We start from the raw sequence: 24,217 nt of genomic DNA, 5'->3' as shown, positions 1-24,217 counted from the left end.
AGGATGATCCCAATTTCTTCATTACCTCAAAAAGTCAGGGAAGCATTGAAGATGCATGTTAGTACTTCATTTCCTTGCTGGTAGGACTTGTACATAGAACAATTTACTTGGAAAATTTAAAAACAACATTTTTAGAAATTAAGCAAAGTCATTTACTTTCAGGTATTCCATGAAACTGGAAGCATCTTGGCATGTCCATCATCAGTTCCAGGGGTTTAGAAAGATCAAGCTACTGGAAAGGATCTACACTATTCTGCTTTGCCACTTGGTTTTGATACTCCTGCAATACTGCAGCAGCCCTCATGACAGAGCTCAAATCAAGCTATCATTTAATGAGGCAACTATTTTTCCCCCCTTTTTTTAGCCAGAATGTGAGTAACTCACATACTTTACTCCTCCTTGCCTTGGCAGGTCAAACCACCACTACAAATCCAAGTTGCCTGGTGTGAATACTAAAACAGATGAAAAGCCATGAAGAAATCAAGATATAAAGGTGCTTTACCAGCAGTGAGGCAGAACATTTTTCATGTGTTCTGGATATTCTCAAGCAACAGAGTGAGAGTATCCTCCTGGGTAGCATATAGATACTTCATGTGCTTCCTGCAGAACAAACCTTCATGTGTATGAGCTTTCACCTCTGTGCTGAAATCCAACTTTACTCCCCATCTGCAGTCTGACATGTAACTTTCCCTCTGTTGTAGCACCTTAGCACACCATATCATGCAACTGCTTCAGGATTAACTGACTTTTGCTGAAGAAGCTTGTAAAATATAAAAGCTTTTGTCTCCCCAACAAGTCTCTGAACTTGTGATTAAATGAGTCATTATAAACTATTAAATGATATTTTAGCAGAGATAAATACTGATTCTTCAGATGTTTTTATGGACTTTTCTGCTGACTCAGTTCACAGTACAGTAAGGACTCAACATTATGTGTGTGAACTGACGTATTGAAGAGATTGTCAAAATGAGCCACTAGCAGTTTGTGGATCTTACCTGTTGTTAGTTCATTTTGGATCTTATAAAGAGCAAGCTGTGACTTACAGGGTGTTCTTTTAGTGTTGCTTGAAGTATTGTGCAATATACGGGAACAAAGGATTTAATTTAAAGAGACTAAAATATCACCACAACTAAATTACAGTTGTTCTCAAGGCTTCTGATCCAGTTGGGTTTGGAAGAACAAGAATTTACAAAACAAAGATCTGCGTACTCTGCATGGATTTTATTTCTAAAAATTAGCAAGGAAATATTAAGATTAAACCAACATATTACTAACACAAAATTAGTTAACTTTTCTAAATGGGTTAAAATCTAGCTGTAGCCAAGCCTAGGTCACAACGAATTTGGATCAATGAATCAAATGGGTTAATGATGATGTCTTAAATAATCAAATTCTGAAATCATCAAATGAATGCATCAGCTAATCAAATCAAATCAGAAGGTTAACACAGACAGGATTGCTTTTCATCAATCCTCTACCAAAAGATTGAAAGTGATGGCCATTTTCCTTTGATCTAACACTGCACCTCGGTTCCAATCTAACACAGTAATCTTGGTGCACTTTGTATTGGACATGACTTTGTCATGTCTGACTTTGAACCTTTAAGCAAGTTGTAAGAAAGTACAGTAAGCTTCCTTCTTGTATCACTTTGCTGTTACAGAACTGTTCTTCCCATTTTGCATACAAAATGCAGAATATTCAATAAAAGCCACTATTAAAACAATACTAGCTCTGAATAGCACTTCTTCACCCTGATGATGCCTACTAATTTCAAAAAGTCTTAGTTCTGATTTACATGTAGGGAACTATTAACAGCACTATTTCCCATTTCATCCATGCTCACATTCTGCAGGGACAGAACAAGGAAGTTTCTTTCCGTTAAGGCTAAAGGAAAAGAGAATGAGACTTTGTATTTCTTTTCCTGCTCTACTGTCTTGGAAGCTCTCATGCAGAGAACTGCAACTACTGGCACTAAACAATGCAGTAGCTTGTTAAGAAAACAGAAGCTATAGTTTCTTTGATAGTAAAGGTGGGATCAATCTCCTCAAAGCAGAGGGAGCCTCCAAATGACATGATCTGTCTAGGGGCAACCTGTATAGACACTGTGGAGAGAAAAGTACCTTTAGGCATTCAATCCATGTCTGCTAGCCATGGATTTGGGACAGAATTGTGTCCTCCCTCTGACAGCCTCGATGACTCCTGCTATCACAGAACAGAACTGTTACCACTAATATAGCCAATGGCAAGTGTCTTCACTTCCCAGTATCTCCAAAGTGATGATACTTTTCTGCTCAATAGGGTTGGTGAACTATGAGAAAGAGCCTCTTGTCTTAATAGCCACAATTTTGTATTGTTTTATTTTAAGACATGGGGAGGGGAACTTCCATTTATTCAAAGATTCAGAGATCTCCTTACTTCAGAAATCCAGGGTCAGTTATTTCAGCTTCCTAGAAATAGCCAGTGTGGTCTAATTCTCCTGCAAGACACATGCTTTTGGTCTTTTCAGCCAGAGCTTTTTAATTCTTTTAGGAACCACAGTAGATTCATATCTAAACAGCCTGTTAAAACTTGGTGTGTGTTATCAGAGAGAGCTCTAATCATAACCACACTGCCAGAAGAGCCAATGGTGCAACCACAAGCAGAGACTATTCCAGAAACATTATACATTGGGCAGGGGTGAATTCAAAGTAACTTGGAGACAACTTAAAGGATGCCTTCTTTCCACAGTACAGGCAACTTCATTACCAACTTCATTAAAAAAGATCTCGGCATCTTTATAGCTGCAACTCACAGTTCAGCCAGTGCTTTTCATTCTTCATCCCAACTCAGACCCTACTAGCATGTGAACATATGCATGTTCACATCTCCTAACCACTGTCATATCATTGTACCCTCAAGAAAATTAGTGAAGTAAAGAAATCTTCATATAAATTATTAGACAATAAATTTTGCCCTCACCTTTTTCAGTATGAGTGTCATTTAATTTACAAAAATTAAAGTTTACCCAGATGCATTTGAATAGGAGTTATTCCAATCCAGCTGAAAAGAAAACTGGAATAACAGCTAATAAAAAGAAATTTTTCCTGTTTATTTCAAGACTAACACCCACTATGGACTAACACAGCTAGGAATTAAATGTAGTTTCCTGAATTGGCTACATATTTCTTAACTTTGATACTTATTTATAATGGCAACATCGATACTGACAAAGTCAGAAATTTCAGGTTGCTTCTCAGTATTAAGTTGGGAACTGAAGCTGAGATGTGAGATTTCCAATTATATGCTATACTATGTTTTTGCATAGTGCTATGTATACTGTCTTTAAACACCCATCAGTTTAATAATTCTAGACACAGGACATTTTTATGTTTGGAGGTTTTTGGACTTTCAACTGGCCAATCATATAAAACACCCTCTTAAACTTCTATATAATTAGATCATTTCATGTTCTGCATGGTGCCATTTTCTCCAGAAATGTGTACTTCTTGAATTAACTTTATTTCCAAGTCTTCTGTTTAAGCCCCTAGTTTCCATTCTTCAGACATGGATTTATTTTGTGTGGTAGAAACAGGCCTGGTGGTAGAGAAGGAAGGGAAAGGGTACTTGTCATAACATTTGGGGCTACAGGGCAGTGTAACCCCTTCCACCCACAACAGCTCAAACTCACATTAAGTTCTTCATTATTTAGAAGCATCCTTGAAAACAGATATATTATTGAGAAAATTTATGATTTCTATTTTAGCAAGTACTTTTGCAACATTGCAGTCAGTGTAGATGCTGCTAAAGCATCTGTAATACTGGTTAAAAGGGTTTATTGCCTATTCACATTTTAAGTGATTTCTACCCATAACGAATATTGTATCAAAACTAGTATCTGAAGTTTTCTTTTCTCAGTCTGGTCACAATTCTATTTTCCTCTTGTCAATGCTTAAGGAATACATATTCCCAAAGAAAGAAACAGTTAATACTCTATCATCCATTCAATGTTTTCCACTAATTTAAAAATGGCCCCAGCCCACCAGTTCTGTTAGGGGGTGGGGAACTTTAATTTTTCTCTTTTATCAATCATACCAAAGCCACTTTATGCTGTCTGAACACCTTCCTTATTGAATTTTTGATTAGGACAACCTAAGAATGAACTTGCTTAGATACTCTGATGTGCACTCGCGTTTATGTCTCCTTCTTTTAGTGTCTTCCTGTGGATACAGCTGATTCTATACAAACTCTATCTGGTTTTGTGGCATTGCTGTCACAAAGTATAGCACGTGTTGTCTAGCCATTCCTGGTCAATTTAAAGCTCTTTACGGTCACATGCTGCCAACCGGAATTCAGCATTGCTTTCTCTTCGTATCAGTCAACAATCAACAATCACTTGCATATCACTCAGTTGCTAGCGATCTGAGACCTGGTGTTTTGGTGCACCTCAGTGGCTGACACATTTGCAACACCTTTTTAATCACATCTGTGACAGCCACAAGCACAGGAAAAGGACAAGCATTATCTAGTTAAATCTGCCAAAATTTTGGATTAACCCCCACTGCTTTTCTTTACTGATATGTATATATATAATTCCTCAGCTGATTTTAAGAGGTCATAGTTGATGCTTTTACTCTCATATTACAGTGGTATCTATCAGATAACCACAAGATGACAGATAAGCAATAAAATAACCACAGTGTAGAAATAAAAGAAGTGAATGGATGTTCTCTAATATGAAGAAGAAAGAGAACCTGAGGTCATTCAGCCAGGTTAGAAGTATCAGATTATGAACAGATATCCAGTGAATCAGCAACTGGTGTATCTGTCTCTAATTAGCTCCTGGATACAAACCCTTCCAGAACCCTCGAGGTATGAGGCAAATTAAGAGATTATAAATCTGTTTAGGAAGAACAGGCTGTAACAGAAAAGAAGAGGTGAATGAGTGTCACAGTATATTACACTGCTGCTACTTTTGACCTGCACTGTTATTTACTAAACAGACTGTAAGACTCTCAATAATGATGCTGAAAAGGCAAATTGTTCCATTAACATTAGATTCTTTATTTGGGAGAGGAGGAACCACAGTACATGTATACCATATAAAGATATAACAGCACTATCTACTCAGGCATTAAAAATAAATAAATAAATAAAATAGACAGCTTGAACCCAGAAGTCCTTAACAAGCTGACTGATGATATCTCTGCCATAACACTCATTTTTAGCAAGTCTTGGAATACTGAAAGCATCTCAGAGGATGAAAAAAAGCTAGTGCTTTCTTGCCAGTCAAAAATTGTAAAAGGGGAAACAATTATATGCTGGATTGCAATCTTGAGCAAAATAATGGACAAATGGTATTAAATTAAGAATAAGAATAAAATTAAAAAGTCAATGATGTGATTCATGGAATACAGGTGAACTTAAATCCATCTTATACTCTGGAGAAGACAGTGGCTTTGTCCACATGGACATCCCCTGCAGCTCCTGAACTCTTTTCAGTCTTCCAGCACTGTAAAATTGTACCCCACCTACCCATTTAAAAACACACCAGCAGATGACTTCCTAATGACAGGAACATACACCATCAGGTTTCCAAAGCATAGCAGACAATTAGTTCTGACTAAATCTATATAAAATGCATACTTCTTCATAATTTTTTATTGCATGTTCATTAGTTTATTTGTTGATATTGCATTCTTTAAAAATCACCTGTGATGCACAGGTATGAAGGAACATGCTAGGTCTCCAGGGGAAAAAAATAGGAAATTTTAAGGCATCATGCTTCTGGCTTCCCCTGCAAAATTCAGCTGATTTGCATGCAGTAGAGAAGAACAATAAACTGATGTTTTTGTCAGAAGCCTTCTAGGTCTGTCCAGGGAAAGAAGGCTCCAGTAGCATGCAACATTTGCATTTTCAGTTTCTTCTTTCAGGAGGCTCCTAGCCACCCTATTCGCAACAATCTGATCTGACATTTATGCATACCTCTGTTTACAGTCTGCATGTCAGGCGCAGGTTCTTAATAGGTGTACCCTTGATTCTAGTATTAGTAAAACACAGATTATACTAGCCTTGCAAACAGCTAACTTTTCTTTCAGTGCCCAGTCTATTTTTCACAATAATTTGCTTCATCCCATCTTTCACTTCAAGTATTTCAACCTATCTCTAACTTAGCCTTTCAGTTAACAGCTCAAATTTATGCAACTGTATCAGAGCTGTAACATTAACCAAGTGTCCTTGTCTTGTGGCTTTTCTTTGTCAGAAACAGCCATCTTTCTCAAATTGTATTTTTGTATGAGTCTGTGAATACAGGAATTTTTTCCTCAGCTTTACCTAGCAGTATGCCACTAGTACCTTGGCAGAAGTTATGTGCAGCAGCATGGAAGATTCCATCCTCTACAATTTCTTTTCAATATCGCCAGGAAAATATGGAAGTACTGCCACAAGTCTCCCCTCAGTATCTGCCAAACGCCTTTCCAGAAGGAAAGATTCCAATTGCTTCATGCCAAAATTTAGTTTTCATGGGCATAAGTTGTGAAAAGGTGGGATTCACAAGAGTACTGTTAAGAGATTAAACTATTTCTTAGCATAAATTATCTGGTAAATACGTAACAGCAAGATTTAAGATTTCAATCACCTAGTACTTAGGTGTAAAAACTAAGGAGAAAGAAAGAGAAGCACTATAGAAGTAGCCTAGACGACTAGCTTAAATTAGCCTTAGTATTTACTAAGTACTTAATTACTAAAACCATAATTACTAAATAATGGCCAATAGTAATCCTGTCCTAAGTGCCATGTGATGAATTGGTTTGTAACCAATTCAGTTTGCAACTCTGAACAATTGCTAAAAATCTTGGACACTGCAGTAAATAGGCTGCTATCTATATCAATCCTTCAGTGACTAAACTAGAATAAAGAGAAGCACAAGATTAAAAACTGAATCTTCTGTTAATATCCTTTATATTTTTCATTATTAACTCCCTGGATTAAATTCTACAGTGTACTACCAACACTCTGTGTTACCTGGGGCCTATTCAGTTAGTGCACAAGTTGTCATCTGTGAAAAGAGGGCAAAAGCATTTCTTATTATGTTCATTTCTTGGCATCTCCTATATGCTCGTCAGAGTCACAACCTATTCTTTTTCTCCATGCTTTCTCCTTCCCTCCCCAAAACTGCATTGTGAAAAATGGAATGGATGTCTATATTATACTGTGGAGAACTTTGGCATCAACTAATAACTTTGGAAAATAAACCTGAACATGAAAGAAAGAGATGAAGGACCAGTCCCTTTGCAGCAGTTGCACAGCATATACAGAATGAATCCCAAGGAAATGGATGTCTAGAGAGTAGTTTACAGGTAAAGAAAAAAAAAACACATGCAGCCTAGAGAAAGGCAGAGTTCTAATAGCCCTTGCAGAGCCAGAAGAGAGGAATTAGCAAACCTAGAAGGAAAAGAGCCCTCATAACATCCACTGAACTATGACTGGGTAGATCAGTAGGTTAAGTGCAGTGAAAAGCATTTCCAGGTAATCTGCACTGACCCCTAATCACTGCCCAGGACTTTCCACTTTATCGAATAAAGAGAAGGGAGTGGAAATTATGTCAATGAAAGGACGAACCAGGACCATGAATATCAGTCATAACAGTTAACAGAAGTAAAGATGCAAATACTAAAGATCTTTGGATGAACTGAAGTTGAGGAGAAAGGGGACTCCCTAAATCAGACCTCTATTAGTTTTTGAAGGAATTCTGCAAAGTAGGTTATGACTTAACCAAAATATGTGAATAGGGATGGGGGGGGGGTGGAAAGAAAGGAGAGAGAAAGAAAATTTAAAATTTTATAGAAATCATGAATTTTCTAATTTTACATTTTCACATTTTACATATTTGTGTGTGTATGTGTATATGTGTATTTATTTATTACATAAGAAGCCTGTGAGCCCTTAGGAGATCACAACAGAATGATGCAGTTCTAGTGAGTTTTGAGGGACTGAAGAACAATTAGGGATAAAAAAAATAGTGGAGAGATACCTGTGCTAAATGGACTACAGTCCTACAGAGAAAAGGAGCTATGCTATGATATCCCATAAGTTATCTTAGGAACAACAATGGTGCAAATCCAAAGGCCTAAAGTAGTTTCTAGTCAACTCCTAGAAGACACAAAATGCAGTTGTCAGTGCAATTTCAACGGGAGCAGCTCCACTAGTTCTCCTTCAGAGAAAAGCTGGAGGCATCAGCTGAGTGCAAAACATTGGAAAGACACTGGTGAGTGCTGACTGTCACCAGAGGGTGAAGAGTGGCCAGTAAAAGATTCTAGTGGAAACAAACAGTGCAGAGCACCCCTTCCAATGCGTGTATGTCTGTGGAGCAGAAAGCATTTTGTCATGGTGAGAAGTTATCACTTCTCTGATGAAAGGCTTTTAAGCAATCAAAACATGGACTAGGATAGGGATTTAAAACACAAGTTCAAATATCACAGCTGGTTAGATCATGAAGCATAAATGTCACAGGAAACAGCTGGTGTTTGATAGGTCAGGAATCAGCTATGCTTTCAAAGCAGGAATTTAAGAAAGACTGAAAAATAATTCCAGGAAACAAAAGAACTGCTTTCACAAGATGGGTACATTTCTCCGGGCTCAACCAATACAACATGCCTAAGATTGCCCAAGGAGTGAAATGATTGCTATTACAATGAACTGGACACAATTATCCTCCAATATCCCATTTCATCTTATATGCTGGCTAGGTATAAACATTTAATTAAAAATATACATGGAACAATGCAAGACATGCAAATAATTAATTATCATATACAAGAATATTTCACAGTCTCTTTGTCTGAATCCCAATCCAACACTTGGAAAAAGTCATAATGGATTTGTTTACTTTCAATGACAGGAATTATGTTACCACAGGAGACTGCTACTCCAGCCTCTGTCCAAAAGTGGACATTTCTACCTGAATTACAATGAAGAAACCAAAGGAATATTTTGCAAAGTTGAGCACAATGGACAAAAAAGCACCACAAATAAATTACAGACCATGCTGCGTTAGCACTAAGTCCTTCAGATTTAATTGCAAGGGGGCATTACAGAAAGATGTCTGCTTAAGATACTCCAAAAACAGCAGATATGCAGAGAGACAAGAAACTGGTGACCAAAAGGCAGAGAGTTATGAGGATGAGGAGGGATTTACCAGCTGATAGAACAAAAAAATGAGAAACTGGTTTAGAGAGCATATTTAATGTCCATTTAATGTAATGTTAAGGTGACCTGACAGGCCACAATGGCATGGCAAGAAAGGTCCTTTCTATGGTATGTTATACACTAGACCTCACAAAGTTGACAAAGACTCTATTAGAAAGAAAAAACTGTGAAATATGAGGAACTTGGAGCAGAGTCTTCTCTGCAGAGACTTGAAGAACACTTCAGGAACAACAACAATGAAAAAGCTGCAAAAACACAGCTAGGATGCTGACTTGAATCACATCGCCAGTATAAAGTCTTCTTAATATTGAAACAATTTAATAAGTATGGAAGCCTGATGGTATGCTGACTATTAAAAAGAGTGATGTTTTCATTGCTTACTGTTTCAGAGTAGCGTGAGAGCCAAGCCTTCAGAAGAAGGTATGTCTGGACAGCCTCATAAGATCCACACATCTTATGGAAAGGATTAGGACTAAGTTTGTTTATGTAGTCCTAAGTATTTGCCACCTGAAAGACAACTGTCCGGTATGAATACCTACACTGCAGCCAGCACAATGCTAGAGTTGTAGAATCTTTTTTCAAACTGCACATGGGATTACAGTTGTGAGGAATGAATTCTGTACACGAGACTCTCAGTGGGAGAGCCCTGGTGTTCAGAACTTCCTGAACAGATTAATAGCCAGGGATCAGTTAAGACTAGCCTATGGCTGTTTGGCAAGCTGTTTCTTTCTTTATTTTTGAATGATAAAAAAAAAAAGATCACCTTTGAGTTGAACAAAACTTAACACAGTTTTTGCTCATAGTCTGGAAGAACATTACCAAAATTTATCAATTGTACCCATCCACTTTGGTGGGAAACTGATTTTTCAAACAGAAAAATGGTCACTTGCGTTTCAGTCTTTTCACCATTTTCCACCCAGCAAAGAAACACATAAAAATGGGATGATAGCCAGATGATCTCACTGTTCTCAGAGCACAAAACAGAAGAAATAGGAGTTGTGTTGTAAAGAATGATTACATCTACAAGGATACTTTGTAATCTTGGATTTCTGCCCCTCCACACTTTTTCTTTGGCTTCCAAGAGGATAAGGGGTGATTTAGGGAAAGATACAACTCAAACCACATTTCCACTGGAGAGTGGCTAATAGGATATTTTATATGAAGGCTTTCATTTTACTTTTGAGAGGAAGGCCTTAAATATAATGAGCCCTTTACCTTGAAGGACCACCTCAGGATCACTGCCTGCCAAAATGGTAATTGTGAAATTAGGAATTTCTTTCCTCCCAAGGAAGAAAGCCTCATTACTGCAAGGATGTGTTTCAGGGTTTGACAACTTTATGTTTATTATTCTAGTGCATTGGCAGAGCCAGATACCATCACGGCTACTCTGATATTCTTAACATCCACTAAACTGTGCTTAGAAAATACCCCCCCCCCACTCTTAAATCCAGACAGCTTTACAGAAGGGAATGAGCAGCAAAAAATCAAAATGACTGAACTTGGACCATTCCAGAACGGATCTCATCCATTTTAAAACAAGTGGACCTCTCTCATTCAGTTCTTTCAAAGATGTTTCAGCCTGTCATAAGCTTCATGCTGAAGATGAAAACATCACAGCAAACCCCCACCACCACATGAAATCAGTGCAAGAGCATCAAAGAGGAAGAAACATAGAGCAAGTGCTTGCAAATAAAGACTGTTGGGAAAACTTCTGTTTTTCTTTCAGACCATGGATAAATTAATTAAACATTAATTAACAAAATGGTACCATAAAGAAAATGATTGGGAACAATCCCTCCCACCAGTCCTAGACTATTTCATTCACAGGCAGTAGGGAAACACCTCTGCCAACAGATGGCATTTCTGGATATATCTGGTAAATGTGTGTGTAGTAGGAACAGGCACACAAAAATCACTGGAGGCAAACTAACAGAATATATGAATGCTGAATTCTCTGGATAGCTCAACTTAAGCTCTTATGTTTCTTTCAAGAGAAAACAAAACCACCTTTTGTTAGACTGAATTCCAGAAACACTGTGGCTACTGGAGGCAAGATCTGCTCCACCACTGCTTGCTTACCTTCTTAATTACTAATTTCTTTTGGAATCATTAGGAGAAAAGCACTCCCTCTCTGGAAGTGGTTGGTTAGGAAATGGTATGAGACCATTGGCTCCTTCTAGTAATTACTGTCTTTAACTAGACCTTTATCAGAGAATTATGAAGGATACTATATATCCCAGTAGTGAGTCCTTGAAGATCAATGCTTGACTGCTATTGGCCTGCTGCTGGAGTTTCTTCACTGGCAAAAGGACACTCCAGACCATTCCACACAATGGAGAAAACAGAAGTTTCTATTCCTCAGCCATCAACAAAGCATGCTAAGACGAACAGCACAGAGGGCCTTAGTTCTTTGCTCCCAGGACACCAGCCAGCATACATGAGCCAGCACAATGAGGATAACAAACAACATGAGGTCAAGAGCCTGTGCAGTTTTCTCCTCTATTGCCCCTCTCCAGTAAAAGCCTGAATCATGACAAGTTCTAAAGCAAGCCTGGCTCTACCATCAGGGCAGTGTATCAGTGTGGAGAGCCTCACATAAGGCGGCTTTCAAGGTGACAAAATGCTTTACACTGGCACATAGCTTTCAATGGTAACACAGACTGTAAGGTTCTTTAACTCCACACAATTCCTACACTTTTCAATATACATTCTTTTAAGATAGAAATCAGCTACCAGACCAAGCTTGGGTTCCTTGACTCACTATTCCTACTAAATGTCTCACATCTGTCAGAATTCCTGTATGTTTTGATGATGTTTGGACTTGATCTGCTCATCCAGCACCTGCATTTTACCTTTTCTGCTATAAACAACCTGAAATTGGAGCTGTAATTAGCAGATTAGTGTCCACAGGAAAAGACTGAACCCATATTTGAGCTGTACAGTTCTTTTTTACATACGGCTTTCAAGAGTTTCCACTGCCTAGCTGTTACTCCACTACAGCTTCTTCCAGTGAAGGGGAGAGTAATATGAAAAAAATCATTGGTGTCATTTCAGTCCCCTATCAGAGCTCAGCTGCAGAGTTCCAGAGCTCTCACAGTGTCATATATCTAGAAGTGCTGCCCTGTCTGCAACAGCTCCTAGAGCAGCCTGAATTCCTCTGCATCAGAAAGTTCTAAATGACCCTGTAAACATCAGAAGTGTCCCACACACTTCTAAAAATGCCTGTCATTGCAATAGCCAGCTACCAGGTCAATAACAGCTAAAGATTCCTTGCAAGCAGAGGATGAACTTTGCTTCATCTACAGAAGTGAGAAAGCGACACATGCACAATGCACACACTCTGAGGGAGCTTCACAGTCCGAAGTATATAGCATTATTTTGGAAGTGCCCAGGTCTATGTCTTTGAAGACGGGATGCACTTACCACCAGTGAAGGTGAAGAGATATGTTGCCTTGAGCAAAGTCCTGTCAGCTCTAGGCAAGAGTCAAGCACTTTTCAAACATCACAGCTAGAATTTGTTGACAGCCCACAGAGAAGGGACCACAACTTTGCCAGCAAGTGCTCCAGCAGCATGTAGAGTCTGCCAGTGCCAGCTGAGACTCCCAAATGGGCTTCCCACCAGCTGAGCCTCTCGATGCCAGCTGGACTCTAGAACAGAAAGAAGTGTCAAACAAACACTCAGAGGAGGCTAAGAAACTGGCATGTGAAATAGCACAATTTTCGGCAGGACATTTAACAGTTTGGTGCCAAGATTTCAAACTTCTTCCTTGCATCATGGCTAGCGTTCTGTGCTGGTGTAAGCAATGCCTACCTCCGAATCACACTCACCCTGAATAATCTGTAATTCTTCTTTGCATACCCTTGTTGCATATCCTCTTTACGCAGCTGAGAATCTGGGCTTTGAATCTACAGGCATAAATACACTAAGCAATAGCTTTGAATTTTTAAAAAATTCAGGCCAGCTGTGAGTAAGGGAGGCAGACAGACACAAGCTATGTACTTATCCTGACAAGAATTAGGGACATCAGTACATCCTTCACTGAGCTCAACCTGCCAGCTCTTCTTACTCATTGTCTTTAAGAGATATTAAGCCACGGGGGAGACAGCAAGATGCAGCAGTACATCCGACAGGGTGCAGGGGAACTGGAACAGCAGTGAAGTCCAGCTGTGCACGAACAGGCTAAAAGGTCAGAAAGGTTCCAAGATCATAAAAAACGAATCTGACTAGAGAAAACTAATGATGTTCAGCATCTAGCTCTATCAAAAAGGTGGGGAAAGCAGGAAATGGGAAACTGTTTACTGTACCATAGTTAGCATTCACAAAACATCTATTATGTTTAAACAGCATCCAGCATTTAGTTATATCTAGAAATGCAACACCAGCAACTCTAGTTATATTCTGTCCTTTCTTTCTCCCAAACAATTTACACAAAGATGAAACTATACTCTTCAGGGTGATTTAGGGTCACAAATGACAGAGGTGGAATGAAGAACATCATGTCACTGGAAAAACAAGAGGGGATTTTACATCTATTCACTGGTGTTGTGCCTTCTCATGAGCAGATAAGGATACACCATGACAGAATAACACAAACGCATACCTTTAAGGAGAACGCTCTTATTTCCTCCACTAATGGAAAAGCCAATATTGTCAGAAAGCTCTTATCAGTTATCCAATGCTCAATGTGAAAGAAGAAAGAGACTTTTTTCCAAAGCAAGAAATTTAAATTTCGACTGAAACTGACTTATAGACTCCCTAGTTACACTTCATTAAAAAAAGGCCTAATAAATAGAAATAATGCTGTGATCTATTTCAAGGAATTAGAATATACTATTTTATGTCTCATCATATCTAACTAAGGGAGATAATATAGGTAAAACAGGACAAGGTTTAAGGCACTAAAGGCTAAACAACCTTCCACAAACCACACAGAAAGTTAGTGCCAGAACCTGGAACCAACACTAGGAAATCTGACTCCCTTTATCCTCCTACTGTACAAGAATTAAATAATTCTACCTTCCCATTCACCCTGCCTAACTTAAAGTCACATTAAAAGGCAAGATGGATTTTAAAAATGTTCTGTACACTTACTTTTAGTAGTACATTAGGACAATTGAAAGAATGACAAATGTCTCTGGTGCTGCCAATGCTTATAACTCTATTCTGAATCTAGTTCTCTACAGTGTTTTTCTTAAGCATGTAGTTTCTGGAGCCATGTAATGACATGAAAATTACAGCAACAAAAATTACTTAATACTTACCCAGACTAGAAAACACAAACTGGAAAGACTTTGAAACCAGATGGCTCATAAATATGTTTGTTTTAATTTGATGATTTTTAACCCTATCCTATGATGTGAAAACTGAGTTTTGAGAGCCTAGGTGCCATAAAAGCTGGGCATGCTATATATTTACCCTTTGCCAAGCTCAGAAAGACTAAGCAAGGCACTTTCACCTTTTACTTCTCATCAGCTTTATTTCTTGTTCCTTTGTGTGTTTGGGTCATGAAGAACAAAATGGTATATTTAAGAGTATTCTTAAGTGTAGTTTATGTTCTTTGGAAAACAAGTGGGAGCATATATGTGCAAACTAGAGCTTATAGAAATTTTTGTTTTTAAAATTTATGCTCAGGACCAAAACTATTTTGTTATCTCCCTTTTAGACAATAAACACAATCCTCTGCTTTGGAGTTTCAGAGCAGCTTTAGCCCTATCCCTAACCGTTTCAGCATGCATCTTGCCTTAACAGTCTGTACTTGCTTTTGGTCAAAGTTGGAAACAGTCTATTTCAGGCAAAGAGCTAAGGAAAGGTGTGAAGGCCATGCAACAACATCGCTTATCATTACTTCTCAGTATTGTTTTTACACTACTAACATCAGTGATAGAATATAGACTGCTAGTCTGAATTTTGTGCCCCCTAAAATGGTGTAAGTTTTGATAGCTGGCAACCATGAAAGCTAATAAGGTCCAAAAATGAAAAATTTTCATAAACAGAACTAGATTACTAAAAGCCTTGTTTTTCTGTTTAGTAAAACTGGATGGTAGGTATTCTTCCAGTGGTACAAATTCATATGTGGGACATCAGCTTGCTTTCCCAAACAAGATATTTGGGAATGACAGTGGGGGAAAGGAAAAAGAAGGAAAAAGAACTATATCCTGTCTTAAACTGACCAGCATATCAAAAATGAAAATTGCTTCTAAAGGGAAGGCTGAACGCCTGTGTCTGATCAGAGTGAATAAATTACACGTCCAGATGAGGTGAAAAGAGCTGGATTTGTATTAGTCTGTTGTATTTTTGTATTCACTTAAATAGCTAGAACATAAGCCCTTTTGAACTAAGTAAATACCAAATCTGGAAAACAGGAGTTTAAACTGAAGTTCAGGGTGCAGAAAAGAGGCTAGTTATAGGAGCAGGGCTGTCAGACAATCAACTATCCACCGCTTAACCTACTGTCACCAAACTGGAAGTTTGCAGCAGGGGGAAACTTTATCTGCTATTTTTTTTTAACCTAAGTAGCAGAATCAGAAATCAAACCTGGGTGAATTTGTATAGTTTTCCCCCAAACTTGTATGTCAAAATTTGGTTAGTAGAGACATTTTAAACTTGGTTTATTTGCCTCATTTTGCTTGTAATTAATTCACAAAGATATTTTTGTAAGTTTTAGAGACCTAGAAATTTATTCTCTGGGATTGCAGAAAACTGACAAACAATCTGATAAATTTATGGAAAAATATAAAGTCTGTTAGAACCTGATGGATACTGAAGGGCCAGAAGGCATGCAAGACTTCAAGAAACGTGAACGGAGCAGTGAAAGCAAGTATTTGGTGATGACTGCTATCAGGGCTTGCAAGATTCATAGGGTGCAATGACTCATTAAAATCTAGGCCCACACAGAGTTAAAGAAAGCTTGTTTCAGAGATTTTTAATGCTTCTCTGGCTCCTGTAGTGACTGTAAACAAAGAAAATGCTCCTGTTGTGAATTACACACTTTAAAAGTGTTACTAATGTAAAGAGATCTGGATTCCAGCTTAGTACACATCAAAATGTCATAGAGCAAACTCTAAAAACATGTTAAAGGCCAAGCAAATTTCATGTCAGTCTTCCACTAGCTGAAGTAAAAGTAGCAAATATGTATTAATCGCTCATAACTCAGTAGGAAAAAAACCCAAATTATAAATAGTATATACTCAGAAAATAAAAACTGCAGTAAAATGTAACAACATAAACAGAAGATCCAGAAAATAAAGACATGCACGTTATTAGAGGTGTGTAATTGTAACTCTCAAGGCTCTCTACATTATCTAAAATATTAGTCAAGACACCAGGGTCTGCAGAAGAACCAAATGAACAACTCAATGAGGCAAATAGTTTCTCAGTTCAGTTCCAGTTTGGATTCAGCTTTGCCTGAGATTGTTGTGGTTCAGGTTGACAGCTGGTATCCAGCTTTCAGCAATCCCAAGGCGCACTGAAAAGGTTCATGGTCTCTGCTGGAGTTCCTACGTCCTGCTCCCCTGCCTGGCCCTGGACACCATCGCGCTCCCCCTGTAGCTGCACTGCTTCCTCCTACCACCTCAGGCCAGGAGAGAGGAGCAGAAGCTGCGAGATTGTGCTACGAAGAGGAACGTGGATTTGGTGTAGTGCGATAGAGGAGGAGGAGAGGAGAGTTAAGCTCCTCTAGCCTTCCCCTCTCCCTGCTGCACATGCAGCACACAGTGCACAAACTTGCAAGTACAGAAACACACAAGCACACCCACATACGCAGGGGTGCAACTGCCAAGGGCTAGCCCAGGTGCGGTGCTGCAGGTGTTTCCAGAGCACCCTGAGACAACTGGACTCCATAGTAGAGCCCATCCCCTCCCACTGGAGCCCCCAGAGTCCACCCCAAGCATGTAGAAAACGCTCTGGATCTCAGCAATTCAAAGCAGCACTGTGTCACCATGGGAGTGGGAGCTGGTGACTGTCCTGTGGGAGGCAGAAGTTGGTTGCAAAGCTGCACAGAGACCCTTGCAGCTGGAGGTTGCTCCCATGCTGATCACATCTCTGCTGAGGGGTGAAAGATTCCACTAAACTGTGATACTCAACTAGTAAACTGTTGGTTTGATCCTGATTTAGATTCTAATTAGACTTCAGTTACTGAGTCAGCTCTGATTCAAGGGGGAAAAAAGTTCCAGTTTGGGTTTAGTTTTGCTCCTTCGTACCTTAAAAACTCCTCCCCAGGACATGGCAGGAACAGAAACTTCTCACCTCTTGCACTTCATTATGCACACCAAAATCCTATCACATACCTCCATTTCACCTTCTACTACAGCTCCCACTCAGTTACTTTATCACTCCTCTGTTTCAAATATATAACATGCAACTCCATACACACACACAGTGGAGAGGTGCGGATGCTTTAAACCCCAAAAGTTTGGCTGCCTATGCCCTGAAACACATGCTGGGCTATGAATTGGGAAAAAAAAAAAAAAAAAAAAAAGGTGAACAACCACAGTGCATGAGTAAATGTATCATTCTTGGCCAATATGCCAAAGCTTATGGGATTTCAGAGACCAATTAGCTGAAAATCTGTGATGCCTTATTAACAGACATGGTTTTCCCATTAGACAGCGCATAAGCTAAGCTGAGTTGCAAGAATCTGTGCTTTTTGGAAAGACTTTAGCTTTGTATTCTACACTTCACTCTTTCTCAAGACTACCTTTTTCTCTGAAGAGCTGTTATTTTCTTTTGTAAACCCAGTCAGTGCCATTCTCTAGGAGTTTCTTTCCCTTCTGCAAGGTCAGTTAGAAACTTTAACAAGTTTTTTCATTGACAAGTAGAAGGAAATACTGTACAGAGTTGTGTAAATTTTCATGCTTTTCCAGTCAATTTTATCTCAAGGAGCAGATATAGAAAAAAACAATCTGAAATTCTCCTAAAATGATGAACCTTGGTCTGCAGATGAGCATCATACTGAAATTCTAAGTCCATTACTTCCTCAGTATATATGGCAGAGTTGCCTTTTTAGGTGAGATAGATTAGCAGTCACCTTTGTTTCCCTTTATATCATTTCTCTGTTTCCACCATTCCTTGTGGATCTAGTCATGCTGGTATCATACAGTCTGGAAGAAGGAACAGCGTGGAGGTACAGAAGCTCTAGGAAAGCTCCTTGAAAGAGCATGCCTGAGGGAAGCAAAATGCTTCAGCAAGACCCCACCATTTGCTTGGGACTTGCAGTCCTTCAGGCAATGCAGAGACCTGGGGAGCTGCTGGCACCAATTCCATTTCCTCCTTTGCAAAGAGCTTATAGCATGAGCTCTCTTCTTGCACATAAAAAGGAAAGAACCGGGCATTCTCCAGGTACATCCCCTCTGGCCCCTAATGGTGCTGGACCAGTCACAATCTGAACCAAAGGCACTACACTTTTCTCCCATCTCCACATAACCTACCTGTATTATCTGTCACCACTCAGGAGATCTCACTTCTCCATATTCACTTAGAAGCCATCTGTCAGACCAGCTGCCACTCATCTCTTATCAGATACTTCGGTTCACCACTTTTCCACATCGGCCTGCTCTCGCACTTGCCATGTTTCCATCTTTGTACACACGGATACACAGGTCCAGCAGCCCACATTAAAGCACTGTGTTTGCTACACTCCAAGAGTGGAGAGAAGCAGGGGAACAATTACAGTGGAATGGGAGGAAGAGAAATTGTGAGAGGAAGAACTGATGCTGAGATACAGGAAAGAACTATAAGCTTGATCCAATTAATTAACATAATTAATGTCATTATTTTCCTCCTCTGATTTAAGCAGTCAGTATAGAAATCACGCTTACTCATAAGAGTCTCAGATAAAAGTCTCCAGACACAGAAGGCAAAATATTCCACTGTTGTTAACTCTGCTCACATTAACAGAGATCCATCAATTTGTATTAGCCAAGGACTCCATGGATTTCTTCCTCTCCTTCTATTTCTGGAAAGAGCTTACCTGCCTCTCCTCTCAGCAGCTGCTTTATCCTTCTGATTTTACTAAAGGTTTGCAAAGAATGCAAGTTATCTTTATTTCCTTGTATTTCTAGGGAATTTGATCCAATAATGAGCTACTAATAACAGTACCAGCCACTGCATATATGTGCAGCGATGAACATCAGCCTGAGGACAACCAATTGCATGCAAAATACCAGGTACAAATATGTATGTGGTATACTTCAAAGTTAACTGAACAGCTTTAATACAGGATTTTCCAGATCACTGGCAAACTCAAAAGAAATTATAAAACCAAAACTGTCATAGGTCAACCTGAAATGAAAATTTCTCCCAAGTTCAATCAAATTGCAGAGTCAAACGCATTTCAGTGTGTGTTGAATGGTAACATTTCATGTCAAAACTAAGCACTTGATCCTAAACCAAGCCTTCTATTCTAGATTGGAGAATTTAAGATTTTTAAATAAAAGACTTCCCTAAACAAAAGTTTGAGTTAAAAAATATTTTTAAAAATAGTTGGATTTATTCCAGTCTCCCAATATGAACTAACTAGCACACATGCAAGAAGTCCATACATAACAACTCCAGACCTAGATCACTTTATAAAGTAATTTTGTGTTAACAAAGCAGCCTTTTCACTAAAATTATTTCAAGATGAAAAGTTCTCTCCACTCTAGTCACACGCACATCACTGGTATACTTCCACACATGAGCACAGCCAGTGCATACCCAATCACACACATAAACAGGCTGAGGAAAAGGACTCTCCTGCATATCTGTTCAGGACTCTGGGGGGCGGGAGAGGAATGCTTTTTAAGTAATACTGAAACTGGACATTATTTTCTACAACTTTGATCTTAGGGATCAATTAGAAACTATGAGACTATGTAACAGAAATAAGGACAGATTTCTCGCATAGCTATTAACAAGACAATGTCTTCAGTTTTAAAGTACCCATGGCCCACCACCCAATTTCTTCCTCCTCTACTTTAGTTTCTCTTCTTGATGTTCTCATGCTGAAAAAGAATATGCAAATTTGCAGTATTTGTCTTCATGTGCTGCCTTACTAGGGAATGACCGGATATCTATTCTATCCTTTGCCACTGCATTTCAGGGAGTCCTCAACTTTGCAATGTCCATACCTTAAAAAGAACGGTCTTTTTCCTTATTTCAATGCATCTTCCCAATGCGCGGTTTTTGTGACGGCCATAGTGCCTTGGATACTGTATCCAGACTGAGTGTGACACCTATAGATATGCTGTCCTAGATGGAGCTATTTAAGTGAAAATATCAAAATATCACTACTCTACCTGTATGCTAGTCAACAGAGAGAGAGAGCAGAGAGAGACACAAGAAAAATGAGAAAGAGGAGCTCTTCCATGAAGAAGCTGAAGAGGATGCCACTTCCTCACTGGGAACACAGGCAGTTCTTAAAATAATTGACTACAGAGCCCCCTTTTCCCTTTCCACTACAGACAAAAGGATACACAGTTCAGTAAAGATTTGTCCAAGTGAGATAGATGAACTAGTTTATTTTTAGGTGTATAAATCTGTTAGCTTGCATCAAAATAAGATACTCTTAAATAAGTGTCTTTATGTATCTGTGAACTGATTAAACTTTTATCAGCTTACACTCACTCTGTAAAACAGGCCAGCTCAATTTTGAGAGGCAGACAAACTGAAAAAAGAAGGAAAAAAACCTCCTGGGCTTCTGAAAGCAGTTTGCTAGACAAATGCAAAGGGTAAGTAGCATCCAGGAATGCAGCAATCCCCATTTCTATATTGATATAACAGTCCACAATTCAAAAAAGAGAGGAGGGGGGAAGAGGGGACAAGAAAAAGAAAAAAAAAAGGCAAAAAAGTAGGATAGCACTCTAAATCTTAAACCTGCTATCAACCTCTCTCTGCTTCAAAAAGGATTCAAAAAAACCCAAAACATTAACTACTCCAGACTAAAATTAGATTCGACATACCCTAACCCATGACAGCTCCATGGCAAGTGTTAGAAAGAATCACAAAGAGAGATCTGTACAAAATACCTGCACTAATATTATCTCAAGGATTGCAACTTTATTCAACAGTTAACCTGAGAAATGACATAAATGCATGACTGCACTTTAGGGAAAGGTGTTAGAGGTTTGCCTGGGATGCATGTTGTGCCATAATTTTGGAGAGAGTTTGCACTCTGCATCCAGAGGCAAGAGCACAACACCTGGCCAAGCACAACCTACTTTTTCCATAGAGAAGAGGATGGAGTCCTCAACCACCACCACCACCCCATACCCAGCTCAAGTAATCCAAGGAAAATTAGCCAATATGAAGACTTAAAGCAACAAAAACAAACAAACAAACAGGAAATTCTCCCACACATTCACCTGGTGGCTTTTTTCACCTTCTTCTTCCTAGCCATCTGAGACAGAAGGCTAGAATGCTTCCTCAGCCTCCGAATGACTGTGAAATGACTGTGAAGTTGCCCTGACACTGAACTATACATCTTTACATGCTGAAACTCTTTTTTTTTTTCTTTTTTAGTCTGTACAACTTTCTGAATTTTCTTATAGTCTCAACTTTTGCACCAAAAAGGTTCTGACCTCCTTTGGTGCACTAAAAATTTTCAGTGGAGGGGAACTCTGAAATTACCCTTTTAGGACACAGGTCATTAGAAAGGCATATGCCAACCAGTAAAATAGAAGAGAGAAAAGCAGACCTGCAGATTCCCTCATCATCAACGCGTTGGGCTTTCCAAATTAAGAAGCAGATATAGAGCCACTCTGAAAATCTGCTCCAGGAAAACTTGCTCACTGGGAACACAGGCAGTTCTTAAAATAATTGACTGCAGAGCCTGAGAGCTGCCCATAACAACGCAGTGAAACAAGCCACCTCCATGGGGAGTTCATGACAGCAGCTACAGGGTTAAACACGCACATATTCAAATCTCTCCCTGGGTGACTGAGATTATTTTTGGCAGAAGACTGGACAGAGACTCTAAAATGTGCATTAGTTTTCTTTCAGCTCTTTACTTGCTCTCTCTGAAATGCACCTTTTCTATCTTTGCTCTAAAACAGTCATGCTTCAAAACTCAGGCTTGGATATACAGCAAACATAATGACTATTCCTTGAAATGACCTTACTTGCATGTAAAAGTCACTCCACAGAAAATGCTGGGATGATACTCAGCAGCTCTTCATGAGACCACATGCTGCCAAGAACAGAGTCTGTGGGGACACACAGCTTGCTCTGCTTGCATGGGGCACAGTTTCCCTGGGACCCCTTGGCAATAAAGCAGCATCCTCTAAGTGAAGATAACCAGTTAGAAAGAGCCCAAAGTCAAAAACTCTGTGCTATGCCTTGGCATCCAATTGTAAATAGAACTAAATGATGAATCCTGCACAAAAACTGATGTCCCATCATGGTTCCTTGTAAATGAAAATATATACAGGTTCAGCATTTTGCCAGAGACAAAGTAGCCCTTACTGCACTGGCAAGAGCAAGCTATAGCTCTTAACAATCTGTTTTTTTTTTTTTTTTCCTCCTTCCCTGCCTGGAAGCAGTTGCACTGAGAAATACAGAAGCAACTCTTGATCCTTTTCTAAGGGTTAAGACGATGTCCCTAGCTTTCCAGGCTACTGTTGCAACTTCAGCTCTATGTGAAGTTCAGCATGCCCTGGTAAAGCAAGTCCTGTCTTTTCTCTCCCAGTTTTCACAATGTGATTGTTTGCCAATGTGCACATATAATGAGAGCATCCCACTCCTACTTTCTTTCTCCCATTGCCTGTGTACACGTTGCTGCTTCTCAACTTCTCTCTCATTTCTGCAGCTATCTTCCAAATATCTCCCCCCTCCTCTGCTGCTATTATTTCATTCCTCTTGCTGCATTTCAAATCAAAGCTGGCAATGATAAAACTGAGCTGCACAGAGATTCCTTTCAGAACTCAGCCTGAGCACCACTGCCTAGGTGGGAGCTCATAACTCTTGTCTTTCACAGTGCCGATACCTTCTTCTTCCCTTTAGCCGTCTCCCTCATCTCTTCTCTTGTGCAAAGCATCTTCCCTAAAACATTCCTTTCCTGTAAGCACCTTCATTACATTTTCTCCTGGAGCATTACTTTCTCCCAGCCTCCTAATACAGTTCCAAAGAAAGCAATCCTCTAATCACAGGACCAGAATGGTACCAGGGTGTAGCTGCTAATTTCGTGTTGGATGGTACAAAGGCAGAGCTTGCTTCCAGCACAAGAGCCTCCTTCAGCAGCAGCCCTTCTAAAACTATAGCTCACCTTACTATTTCAGCAAACGAAATCTACTTAGTATAAACAACCATCAAGATTTAACTTCTCACATGTCATCCACTTTACATATGTTTGATAGCGGTAATTTCCACTCCCTCTCTTTTTTCAGTTGTAATCCTTTACTATCTCTACAGGTAAAAGAGAACAGGCAAAGAAATAGGTCTCGGTGCAAGAGAGACTTTGTATCCCAAGGAGGTGGAAGGGAAAAAAAACAAAGTTACTCACCCACCGCGGTGACCCGCAGCAGCAGCAGCAGCAGCCGCGGCAGCCCGTGCATGGCTGTGCCGGGCGGGGCGCGGGCGGCCCGCGGCTCGCTGGTGCCGCCTCCCCTCGCCTCCCCTCCCCTCGCCTCCCCGCCCGGCCCGGCCCGGCCCGGCCCGGCCCGCAGCGGCTCTGCCGCGACCGCCCCGGCTCCCGCGGCCTTATAGAGGATTTCCCACCTCCTGCCCAGGAAGGCTCTCGTGGGTCCTAGAGCCCTCCTCTCCCCTCCTCCTCCTTTCTTGTTACATACAGATCCTGCGTGATCAGCAAATCCACAAGGCGGGTGCTGCAGACATCAACGTATCCATCTATAAATTTTTTAAGCATTAGTATTCCCTAGTAAAAGCTGAATTCAGCATCTTGCTGCGTTGTTCCCCTTTCCTGGTCCTCCCTTGCAGCTGCCTTAATGACACTTGCACAGGCACCCACACACTACCCGGAGCAAACTCAGCTCGTGTTTAAGATGATAGAGAAGGGTCCCTAGGCCTGAACACCTCGCTGATGCTACTGTGAAAGACGAATCT

At 39.8% G+C, this 24,217-nt stretch overlaps 1 protein-coding gene across 1 annotated transcript in view; it reads right to left on the bottom strand.

Moving 5' to 3' along the window:
• LTK (leukocyte receptor tyrosine kinase) overlaps positions 1–23,709 on the bottom strand; it is a 98,811-nt gene extending 75,102 nt beyond the window's left edge. Inside the window, exon 1 of the mRNA XM_062576268.1 lies at positions 23,658–23,709. Within this exon, the coding sequence (XP_062432252.1) occupies positions 23,658–23,709 (52 nt within the window). The remainder of the gene's footprint in view (positions 1–23,657) is intronic.
• Positions 23,710–24,217: the final 508 nt, after the last annotated feature.

Source organism: Rhea pennata, chromosome 5, assembly GCF_028389875.1.
Source record: "Rhea pennata isolate bPtePen1 chromosome 5, bPtePen1.pri, whole genome shotgun sequence".
Classification (NCBI taxonomy): domain Eukaryota; kingdom Metazoa; phylum Chordata; class Aves; order Rheiformes; family Rheidae; genus Rhea; species Rhea pennata.
Note: the sequence above shows the minus strand (reverse complement) of the source record. Positions and strands in the feature narration are given on the sequence as shown.